The following is a 12,919-nucleotide window of genomic DNA, read 5'->3' on the forward strand; positions in this document are numbered from 1 at the left end:
GCGAGCTGTAGTAAAAGTCCACGTAATGATATATGGGAGTTCGAGTGTCCGCCTCTGCACCGGCATCCCGCCGTCCTGGTGCACGCCAATAGAACGTTCCGATGAAAATTGCATCAACGAACGGTAAAATTCTGTATACCGATGTGAGAGGCTTTTGAGTATCCATCACGGCGCCGCTGTCGGTTAGGTAAAAGTATCTCGACGGAAATTGGATCGTCGCCCGCCGATAGCCGGGGATACTCCACCGTGTTCGACAAAAATTATCTTTTGGTCGCGAAGGGCACTTTTCCCCTTTTCTTCGTTATTCTTCTCTTTCTTTCTTTAAAGTATCGAGTTGTGTGTGTGAAGAAAGACGCTAATATTAAAATTTTTCTAACGAAGCACAAATGCTAAGATCATAGAATGCGCAGTCTATACCTATTACGTCTATGATCGCGTTGGAGAACGAGAAATTGACGGGGAAAACGTTGTTGTTCTGATGCTTTTGCAAAAAATCGTTTTAATGATTTCGCGGAATTGGAATGTGCCGCGATAACGACTCTCTTCAACATTGGTTATAACTAGTATCCCGAGAGATTTATCTTCAATTCTTTCAAACATTCTCGGTGCGCGCACACGCGAGACGTTCCACTGCACGTAGAATATCATTTCCAAAAATGATGGCACGCGCTACTCGGGACTCTCGGAAAATTGAATCATATTTTCTTCAGCTCGCTAAACTTCTAAGTCACGTAGCGCACGTCTGAATTTCGAGTTTGGGCCTTTTGGCCTTTTCATCCCGTTTTACAGCATGGTCGACGCTGCGCGATTTACGAAGTGGCTCACGTAGCTCGCACTTTTTTTTAAGTAATTAGCTTGACTCTCTTCGTAATTGAAGTTACCTTGTATATAATTTAGAGTGGCCATCTTTGAGATCTCTGTTTTGCTGTACAAGAATCTACGATGTTTTATGCGATTGTCGTCTCTGTCATCGCGTTGATCATCTTTCTTTGTGCCGATAGCACGATCGTGTATTCCATATTCACGTTCAGAAGCGAACCCGGGTGGACACGAGCTGTACATATTCGTTCTCTTTCCGTTAATCATCCGACGATCTCGGCTATCGGTGCTGCTCCATCATGTTCATCCATTCGCCGATCGTGCGTTACAAATCAAAGTCAGCAGCGAGCAGGATGGAGATGTGTCGTGCACCAATGTCGAATGGGACATTGGCATGCGAGAAGATGTGACATGGACAGAGACGATGCATCCAAGGGGAGAAGGGAAAGGCATGGTAGCATGTGTGGTGCAGCGCGGCGGCGACACGGCGACGTTTCGCGTTCAAGTGGATCCGAGCGTTCATTTGATATACAGCTAATTAGAGATCGAAATCGCGATTCGTCAGAGAGAGCAGCTCGCTTTGAAACGGATAGCGGTCGGGGCAGCTCTCGTATGTCCATGAGGCTCGCATGCGTGTTCACGTGCGCGAATGCGAGTAGATACGCCGTCGCGTCACCAAGTATCATGATTATTATCCGGGTAATGAAAGAGAAAATTTTATTCATATAGAAGATCACGCTCGAGCGACGTTTCCGTGGAATGTCGAGCTCTAGAAATATATCTTACCGAGAAATCTTGAATGACAGCTCTTTTTGATACGATCTATATACTTATCGCATATATTAGTTTGTTTGAGCATCATGTTCTCTTATTCGGCATCCAGTTCCTATTCATCCGAGACATCGTTTCCGATCCTCATTTTCAGCAGCCTCAACTTTAAGCACGCGCTAATATTTCGAGAAGGAAAATCCGATTATGAACATATTCGATTGAGGCATAATTAATTTAAGATCTAAATCTTAGTTCAGGTTCTCACGTGGGATGTAATAACAATTTATAAGCTTTCCGACATTCATATATTCCGTTGTTCATATATCAATGCTGAACTAGAGAGAGATTACGAATAGTATGCTTTATAATGATGCATGTCATTTATCTATGACGTTGTAAAGTTAAATGAGATGCGAACTAAACTCACATTCGATAATACTGTTCAAATTATAAACTACCGGTAAGTTAGTTCGCTAGAGAAGAGCAGTAACAGCAATCAATTTTACTTGTTAAAACAGTCGAGAAAATAGGAATGATTTTATGCTAAACGTAACTTACGATTTTCTTTATGTTTGAATCAATTATTTAAAAATACTTTATAACGATATATCATCCTTTTACACGTTTTAGTTGACACATCTACACTTTAATAAATTATTTACTTCACACTTTTATACTTGCAGATGTTAGAAAAATATTTGAAATTAAGTCAGATTTCTGGTAAAAACCAAATTCTTTTTGATGACAGTTTCTAAATACATCACCCGCAACCAAGTTATAAGCTTCTTTCGCACACACTCGCACGCGTTCAATAGAAGGTAGAATCGGATGATTGTGTTCAACGTTCACCCTTCAACTTGATATACAGCTAATTGGAGATCTGAATCTCGGAGCGTAGATCGTATCCCGAGGCGCGAGAGTAGAGCGCGTAGATGCACAAAACGTTTTGCGGTGCCGTGCGCAGCAGCGTTTCTCAATGCTATCGACTGTATTAAAAAATTGTACATTAAACGCCTCTTTAATCTATGAAGCACGTAAGTTCTGAAACGAGATATGAAACGAATTACAATTCTTACACATGTACTATCCTTGCTCCAAAGAGCATCTCTGTGAGATTATTCCAGATGTGGAAAAAGTAACTAGTATGCTTGAGTTTTATCTTGGTACTTTAACGCATTAGATTCAAGCACGAGCATTAAATTTTTCTAGTTTTTGCCAAAGAATCTTATGGATTGAAGTGGAGGCTAGTATTGATCGTTAAAGCATTAAGTTGAGAAACCCTGATGTATAGCATGCCGTGCGCTTCTGGATTTGCGTCTACGTGGGAGCGGGCACCTGCACTCTCGCGTAAAACACGTCTCCGCGATCCCTTCGACAAAAGACGGGAGACGAGATGGGAAAATAGAAAGAGGATCCGCTCTATCCTAGCAAACTATAACTAAACCGCGCCTGCGTTAGTGTACCGCTCTATAAATTATATATCATCCGTTGGTTGTGTGTGCATGTGTGTGTGTGTGAAGCCGGACGCTATTCCGATGCCGCGTTTGAGTAATATATTATATTTCTGCTTGTCACGACTATGCTTGTACCTATACACCATCGAGCTGTCATTTCTTCTCCTGGCACATCTCTGCTATCCATTCTTTTTTCTAGTGGAATGTGCATAAAATTCACGGATTCATCACGTTGCGATGCAAATAGTCCAATCCAATCAATTCTGATCATAATGTCACAATATTAAATTCAGGAAGATCTTTTATATAACGATATTGAGATTCAATTCTTCAATTAAATTTTTATAAGTAGAAATTAGATTGATAAAAATAAATTAAATAAGAGAAAAGATTATATTTTCAGTCGGTTACTTAATTCTCTGTGGTGTAATAAATGATAATATATAAAAAATAAGGAAATTCTTTCGTATATGTAATAATATATATGTATATACAAATTATTGATTTGTATTTACAGACATTGCAATATCTGTAAATACGAATCAATCAATAGATATATCAAATAATTTTATTTCTACTTTGATGTTCTAACAGAGAAAGAGAGAGAGAAAAACTTTAAAAGAGAACACGGAGAATCAGAAGTGATTTATCAGAGGAAAAGTAAAAATAAAAAAGATATTCAACTCGCGCGCACTCCTGGTCGTAAAAAATTTCGGATTGATCGCTCCGAAATTTTCATCTTACGGTCGTATTCATATTTTTCATTCATTTCCTACTGTCAAAATGTCCAAACTACGTCAAGCAAATGACTCGCAATCCCATCCTACATGCTCGACATGTTCATCCAACATTTCTCTTCCCTTTTTCCTTGAAACAGAGAGAGACTTAGCTCGTTGCTGTGATGTGAGACTCGTTTCGTACGACTGCACTTCGTTAAATCAACGAAGCTACGGCGTAGCTAACTGAGTTAACGTATACTTTGCGCGTGTTTTATCAAACTACTATATCCCGCGGAGCAGAGCAAGCTGACTATGTCGTATCGCGCTATCACTTGAATCCAGAGTTATGTAACCGACACAAATATTTCCTCCGATAACAGAGAGTTTAATTAATTTGAAACGCACGCAAATGCCGATTTAGCAGTTGGAAATTACCGCGATAACCCTCTCCATATCCTATTTCGGTATACTGTCTTTCAGAAAAGCCTTTAAAAATACTATCACTTGTATAGAGAGTGCATTCCCGATCTCACAATTGGATTGCGCGCGACTTGAGATCGGTAACAAGTGCCGCTAATTGATTCGGCAATTAATCGCGTCGCACGGAGTTGAGTGGATTGCCGCGGACTAATGCGTTCATCATGAATCAGTTTCGCAGTTATAAGTTTCTCTCGCCGCCTCTCAGTCGGTTCCGATATCGCAGTCGGCGATTTTATTATCTTCCCAACGAACAAAGTTAGAAAATCGCGTAGTGGCCAACTTGGCCGCATAAAGAAGGGGAAGAAAACTTTTCGTTGCGCGGCTTCAACAAAAGAAATAGTACGTCCGTTCGCCGAACGGCGACTTGACTCGACCGATGCGATGCGATGCGATGCGATGCGATGCGATGCGTAACTGGATCGAGACCTTATTGAGTTTCCGTACTTTCGAATTCCGCCTGCCGTCGACGAACAACGGCCACCCTGATGCGCGCGCGACCGGAGGCGGTGAATTTGCTTTTCAAATTTTCGTTCTTTCGCTCGTGGGCGGCCAATTACCATAGCTGCGGATCAATGGGTTTTCAATTTAGCATTAGTTTCATATCTTACTGCACCTCGCCTCAGGAACAAGTCTCTCTGCATCGCCGCTTCTCGCACTCTATGAGACTATTGGATGAAAATATTAAAGAATTATAAACTCTTTGAACGAGAAAAAGTATGATATTTTTTAGAGTTTATATATGCATATATATATATATATTACCGCTTAGAAATTTGTACTTTATATAGTTTTTAAATAAAAGCACCATTTTTTTTACAAATATAATTATTTTATTGAAAATATCAATTTTTATTTTTGAATGTACACTATTGAAATAAAATTTATGACTGAAACAATCGAAACTTTTGTACATTTACAATATTAGTAAATAAAATTGATTAACTTCATTACTCACATGAAATATCCAGAACATTCCTGCCTTACAAATTCGTTAATTATATAAACGCTATATTTATATACGTATTTTATTTACATACGTTTTTAAAATTGTTTCATAATTTAAAAAAAATTTGACATTTATCTGTATTTGCAGAATGTTATCGGAACAATGAAAATTGAAACATAACGTTGAGGTGTCAAAACCGCGAGTAATTATATTAAAGAAAACTACGAATAAAAAATGTAGGATGAAACTTTCTTTTCAAAATTAGAGATACTCTAAATTTTTGAGTGGTACACTCTAAATTTCTTGCAGTGAAATCTCACTTTAAAAGAGTAAAAATACAACCACTCTTGAAAAAAAGTGAAAATATTTCACTTCTTGAAAAAGATTGTTGAAGGATGGTTGTATTTTCACTTTCTTGGAGTAAGATTTCATTGCAAGATATTTAGAGTGTAGTGTACAATTAAATAAGTAGGGCGTGGTTTTAAATCTTCATCTATATTTATATTTTATATATTTAGCTCTCGTTATGAAATAATTTGCAGAATTATAAAACTGTCCCTGAAATTTTCTCTCTCTCTCCCCCTCTCCCCCCCTCCCTCTCTCTCTCTCTCTCTTTCTCTGTGTCTCTTGTCACACCATATTGATTGACGGAACCGCCAGTTTCTCGATATCGTATAGCCGATCGAAATGGGATTCCGATTTAATGCCAGTTTCAAATGCCGGGTCCCCAACGGACAATATTGCAATTAGGCTCGTGACAGTCGATCGGATGTCGGTACGTCCCCGTTGCAAGCATGTACACGCATGGCACGCCTCGCGAGTCTGATTTAGGCAATTTGGATCGCCGCAGCTGCGTGCTCTGCAGCCTTTCAGCCTGTCAGTTCTTGCCCTGACGAAATGGCGAAATCGTCGGCGCCGTCTCTCAATCGGTTTTGCCCGCCGGCGATGTGAAACAACGACGGCGATGGCGGCGATGGAAAATCCAAGATCCGGGAAAACTTTCGAGGAACACAGCTAACGAACAAACTTTCGCTATATAGCCCGTCGTCGCAAGACCTCGACAGATTTCGTAACGATTTATGTAACGAAACGACTATATGTCGGTGTGGAGTCGATAAACCAAGTATTAATTAAATGCACGATGATGATACGCTGAAATCTTCAAGCATCTCGACTAGTCTGCGCTCTTTGAAAGTTCGTAAGATAAATGGAAGATACGTAGAATTATTTCTGATTGCACATGTTATTTGAAGAAATTTCTTTGAAAAGCTTGAGGAAACCGAATGATATTTTATTAGTTAATCAAGTAGAATGAAAAAAGTAGACATAAGAAAATAGATATAAGAAACAAATTGCAAAAATATTAAAAAAAGAGAAATAAATAAAAAATAGAAATAAATCGAGATACATTTTGCAGCAGCGTGATAAAAATAATCCTCGCTTAGAACATTTTCAAAGCTACGTTGAGAGATAAAGTATGATAATTTTTCAACCGCGAAGATATCGTAATACGAACATTAGCAAAATCTCTGTTGCTTCTTCCGGGGCTTATCTACCTGCTTCCCCAACACCAAGCCAAAACAAAATATAACTATCCCGCGAGTCTCGCGCTTCTCGTTGCTCGCTTTAAAGCGCCGCAGAATCACCAAAGCTCTACACTCCGCGAAAACTCTTGCGGTGACGACGAGGAAACAAGAAGCGAGGAAAGTTATCTCGAAGTGCGCCGTCCCGAGAGAAAGTGGGAGCTGCTCATCGTGGTTGAAGAGCGACTTGGGGACTCGACTAGAAGAGCTCGAGATTCTCAGGGTGAGGTGATAGCCTACAAGGGGGTTGCACGAAGGGAGATCACGCGTCTTCTCGGAAGACGGAAAAACTTTGGGATGAAAATTGACGGCCGGCAACGAAAACATGTGAGGGCGCGGGGAGAATCTTAACACCTGCCTTTTCACACCGTAATAAGGTCGCTCGTCGGTCTTAAAGCGGTCGCGCATGGGCCGCCTAAACGAATTAAAAGTACGAAGAGTTCCTCCACCTTTCGTCCTGTCTCTTCGGCCCTTCTCGTCGTCTTCATCGTTGTCGACACGAAGCTGGAAAAGTTGTTCGACTACGTCTGCCGTATTGAAGTTTTTTACATCCGCCGAGATAATCTGGCTTAATTAATTTAATTCCGGTAAGAAGAGAAGGGAAAGGGCTACGACCTTCTATTCCGACCTCTTCCCCCGCCTCGCTTCGTTATCGTCCTTTTCTCCTAGAAGGTTCTCTTGCAGCGAAGAATATTTTATTGTCGCAAAAGCGATTTTATGAGATGGCTGCACGAACGGCTGTATTTAGAGATCTCCGTTTATCGTGAAGAATGAGATAATTTAGACGATTTTTCTTTTCCTCGTCAAGTTTGCACGAGACTGTATATGCAAAGAGATTCATTTAACAGAGGAGGACGGCGATCAATCGAGAATTCTTATAATATCTGAAAATTAATATTGCTAGCGGCAGATCGTAATAGTATGTATATAGATTTTTATTACAGCACCAGATGGAAGTAGACAATTAAAATTACGTTGAAGGCACGAGCAAATATCGAATATCGATATATCGGAACTCCGTTCTAATTATTTTATAACATAAAATGTCTTCATTTTTGTCTCCTGTCAAACTTTATAATCTGTTTTGACAATGTTTCTATGATAATCTCATACGTCAATATAGTAGCTCATATTCTATCAATACGTCACGTATGTTTATTTCGTACTATTCGCAGATCGAAAAAAAATGCATTTTTTCATATTCGGTGATTTACAGCTCACGTTATATTTCTTATTTCTCCATCGAAACTAGTTTATCAGTTTGTATTTTTTCAGCGTTTTCTCGTTTACATACTAATTTCCCTGGCCGATGTGTGCGCTGTACTTTCTTGATCGAGCGTATTTTTACACGTTCCATTTCCAGTTTTGCGGACAGCCTCCATTTAAAACTCGGATTTTTCTCTTCGCCCATATTATATCATTTATTTATTCTGGATTGTAATGTACTGTAACGGTGACGCGAGTTACAGAAAGAGGAGGAGGGATAAGCGCAGAGATGGATTTTGCATCCTGTATATTACATATTCACATCTCGTCATTCATATTATAACAGCACGATAAAAAAGCGTTATACGAGCGCGAAATTCCTTTCCTTCCTACGTTTGCATATTCCGTATTGTGCGTGAATCACATACACCTTTCAGCGGGAACAGGTGTGAAAAGTTCATAAAAGAGAGGCATGCGTCATACGCAGATAAATGCGAGTGCTTCGTATACCTATTAATAAAATATCAATAAGGAACGGCGCCCGCAGGCTGCGCCAATCTACCTTTATTATCTGCCCAAAGAAAAATCTTGCAATTATAAACTCTGATTAATTTGCGTTTTTATCGTTTCATCGGGCATTTGGAGGGATGAAATTTTTGAGTGAGTCCGCGGACGTATGATGTTATAAATCATGCAATATCGGAGTATATGCGCTCAGTTGGTACATAGCGTGTATGTATTTTAGTCGATATTTACTCTTGCATCAAGAAAATAATAACAGAAAATAAATATGCGTGCGTTCACTCTACGTTAACAAAAATTTATTTGCACACGCGTAACAATAAATGCTAATACAAAACTAATATACGCGACTTAATGTCTATAAGCCTTATTTATCTTAAAAAAGTACAAATAAATCTTAAAAAACTATAATTGTAAAAATTTAAAAATATAAACGAATAAATTAAAAAAAAAAGTATCCCTAAACAAAATTATTCTGTATTATTACCGTATCTTTTTAGTAGTTTGGTTTGAAGCTTGTATAAGTTACATTAGTTTCGCTTAATTTATCCCTGATTAACGAATTAATTATTGTGCGCGTTAACTGTGAATATCGCACAAAAGGCAGATGTAGATGTTCAAATAATGGTACAAAGCTACAGTAGCGTTCCTCTCATGCGAGAGGAGAAACAGGGCGGATCGAAAGTGGGTCGGGTCGCCGATGGGCGAGGACGATGATGAACGAGAGGGTCAGGACGACGCGCAAGAGGAAGAACGGGTGGGTGAAATAATGCGATTCTCGCGTGAGAATCAAGCGAGGGTGCCAAGGACACGCGCTGGAAGATCGTGACGGAGAAGAGGAAGGAGACCTCAAGAAGGTCTCCTGTTCTTGGTCTTGGTCTCCCGAGGACGAGAGTTTCGAGACCGTCCCTGCTGCCACCCTACCCCTTGCGGGTCGGCGATTTGTCAGGCGGACGAATACACGACGAGAGATAACGGCGAAGTTTCGCAGACGCTCTGGACTCTCTCGCGGTTGACAAATGCGCGACCGTCGCCGGTGCGCTTTCGGGAAACGGCGCGTTTTGTATGCGTACAAATGGCGATAGCAACACACGGGGACACGCGCGTATATGATAAGCGCCATCGAGGAATGGGATGATCCGGGATACCGCGCTCTCGCTACGTAAGCTTGATGAATGAGCCTACCAAATAATCACAACGCATTTTTATCGCAAAGGTGATATCTTTTTAATTAAGACAAAAAACCTATTTTTCGTTCAAAGCGGATCTTATTGATTAGATATTTCAGAGTGAATTTATACACATAATTCTGCAAACCGATCACCGAAATCTTGATATCTTTTTAGTGAAACCACACTGAAAGGAAAAGATTGGCTGCTGCAGCAAATTAGATGGTAAAATATGACACAGCATTTTTAATTAGCTGCAACAGTCAATTTTTAGTTGTGTTAGTCTATCCGCAATGTCAGTATAAGATTTCGAATGGCTGTTGCAACAAAAAATTGGCTGTTGCAGCCAATTAAAAATGCTATGCCATATTTTGCCATCTAATTTACTGCAGCAGCCAATCTTTTCTTTCAGTGAACGAATATTCGAGGTATCCTGTAACATAAATGGCACTTTTAATGGCTGTTTATGTTTAACGACAATTTGTCATAACGTAAACAGCCGGCAGTGAAAAGATTTACAAATTCATAATGTTATTTTGCGTATGTATTACGTAAATAACGAAAGATATACAAATGCGAATTTATGATATCGTTTTAAACGAATAGGATTTGCGATATTCTTATGTGTACATGAATTTTATAATTATCATGATTTATATATAAGGCGGATGAATTATTGAAACGGAAAAGCATACATATTATATGCATCGTGAAATAACATCCGTAATAATACCCATAATGCGCAATAGTACATTGTGAAACGATATATATATATATATATATACACCAATATATACATCGCGATGACCAGCGAAAATATTTATGGTTAAAGAGCGTATTTTAATAAATGGCTACGTCAATTAGCGCAACGCTCCGGTTTAATGAATGTGTTTCTGTAATTACGCGAGTAATACGTATTATTGATATGAGGCGAACATTTTGCACGAGATACGTGGGCAACAAATTGAAGAATCGAAAAGCAAGAGCGTATTGAAAAACATAATACGGGATTAATATCCTCAAACTCATGAATAAAAGGGAAATACTGGCGCATATTATATCAATAGTCGGGGCGTTGAGTCTGTGCGGGTATTTACAAACCTATCGCTCCCAGCATCGATTGTTTGCGAATGCGGGCGCGGCTCGTGTTTGCGAGGTTCTAACGGTAGTCAAATAATTCGCTAATTATTCACGGAAAATTATCGAGTGGAAAGATGCGGTGCGGGATAATACCTTAAAATGCAAGTGTCGTTAACCTTTTCTCTCGCGAATAAGAGAAACGGCAAACGCGGCGGTGACTCGTCGAGGCGACGAGGGCTGTCCCGCTGATTACGACGATGACAAACGACAGCGCATGGGAATTACGAAATGAAGGTTTAATAAGGTATGAGCCGGATCGGGACTCTCCGACCATCGTCGCCGCCGCTGCCACCGCCGGCCACGTTCCCTGCAGTAATTAACAAATCCAATTTTAATCGACGGTTCAATTCACGCTGCGTCCTACCGGTCGGAAACGCACTCGCGAGCACCACGTCGTTTCGTACATGCAATCGTCATATCAGCGCGTAAAACTGATTAGTGGTTCCCCTCGCGACGCAATTATCTCGCGCTGCGCCGGACGGGGCTCGTTCTCATTTTGTCGCTCGTAGTAAACGAAATAAGCGCGCAAACAAAATAAATTCCTTTGTCCGCAATCTACGCTTTTAGTTGGTGCACCGGAAACTCGGCTGATGATAATTAAAGCCTTTTATCGATTAAACTGTTTGCGTATTTCTAATTTTAAGTTTACATCAGTCATGATTATACGTACCAGTAATATAGTCTAAGGATATAAAAAATTGTAATAAATTATACTGAAAATTAAAATGATCAAAGGAAGAAAAATAGTTTGTCGCGTTTGTTATGTTTGTTTCGTAGAACAATCTTGAAAATTAAATGCAACGAGTGCAGAAAGTATTCACATAGGGAAGATATCTTTAAAAACAATCTTATTTTTAAAAAGTAAACATTAATTAGTAATTTATTAACAAAGAATAAAATAACAAAGAATAAACTGTATATTTTTCTAAATTATTTTACCTATATGCATAATAATTAAAATATATTATTTTTAAAAAAATATAAAAAAGCGAAAATTAAAAATTGTATTATTTGGACGTATAAACAGTATTCGTCCAAGACATCGAAAAATTTAGTTTCTAAGATCAAAAACGCACAGCTCTTTTTTATTTATCTATATATTATTATATTAAGGCAGGATATATATAATCATTATATAAAATTGCTAATTAATATTTAATTTCTACAAATAAGGTTTTTTCAAAATAAAAATTTTTTCTTTATACATGAATACTTTTTTACACTTCAGAGTGGTACTTATAGTCCGTTCTTATTGTAAGACCATCTTAAGTAATATCTTAGCCCTCTGGCTTATGACAACTTAAGATTGCACTTAAGAGAATCTCAAATATAAGACTCAACTATGAATACCGGTCATTGTATGTATCTTACAGTTTAATGAAAAAGAAAAGGATACTTTCTATTAATTAAAAAATTACAGATACCTGTCGAGATATCGAAAAATTACAAATATTGTAATACTTATGTCTTGATCTCGTGGGGAAAAGACGAGAAATTGTAATTTACCGAGGAGAAAACGATAACTACGGTATCTAATTCGTCTCACATTAAGTATTATGACATTCTAATTATAAAAATCCAGAGCAATAACCTTTTTATCATTTACATTTCTCATTCCCGCGCGAAAGGAAAATTCGGATATCGCGATTTCCACGACCTCCCCGAAAAACGCGATGCGAATTGGAACATCGTATCGCCCGCATCTGAATTTCCTGTGTGCGCACACATTGGCATTCTGTACTCCTGTGTACCATTCGAAAAGGGCTCAATCGAAAAATCGGCAGTAACGCTCGAAACGACGTAGGTAAAGCGTACTGCGCCACACGATTGTTGGATTGTAAAACAAAACACAGCATGCAACATGGCAGTGCAAGCATGCAGGTGTGAACGCTGATCGCGAATATTTCTGCGTTTTTTGTAGTTCGTTCATATACACGCGTAAACGTGTACGTTAAGCTCGCGTTATATAAAACAATGTATAAAACCTCGCCCACATATAATGCACGAAAATGATTTAGTAATGGCTGCTTTTTATCTCCTTTTTTCTGTTTTAAATTCGCAAAAATAATATAAAATCCAATTTTTTTCTTTAGAACGCTATATATATATT

General features: G+C 38.8%; 1 protein-coding gene across 1 annotated transcript in view; it reads left to right on the forward strand.

The window, feature by feature from the left end:
- Positions 1–12,919, forward strand: part of LOC108721232 (uncharacterized) — a 335,056-nt gene that overhangs the window by 263,654 nt on the left and 58,483 nt on the right. Inside the window, exon 8 of the mRNA XM_018445654.1 lies at positions 2,514–2,518. Within this exon, the coding sequence (XP_018301156.1) occupies positions 2,514–2,518 (5 nt within the window). The remainder of the gene's footprint in view (positions 1–2,513; positions 2,519–12,919) is intronic.

The sequence above is a fragment of the Mycetomoellerius zeteki genome, unplaced genomic scaffold (genome assembly GCF_001594055.1).
Source record: "Mycetomoellerius zeteki isolate Tzet28-1 unplaced genomic scaffold, Tzet1.0 scaffold164, whole genome shotgun sequence".
Taxonomy (NCBI): Eukaryota; Metazoa; Arthropoda; class Insecta; order Hymenoptera; family Formicidae; genus Mycetomoellerius; species Mycetomoellerius zeteki.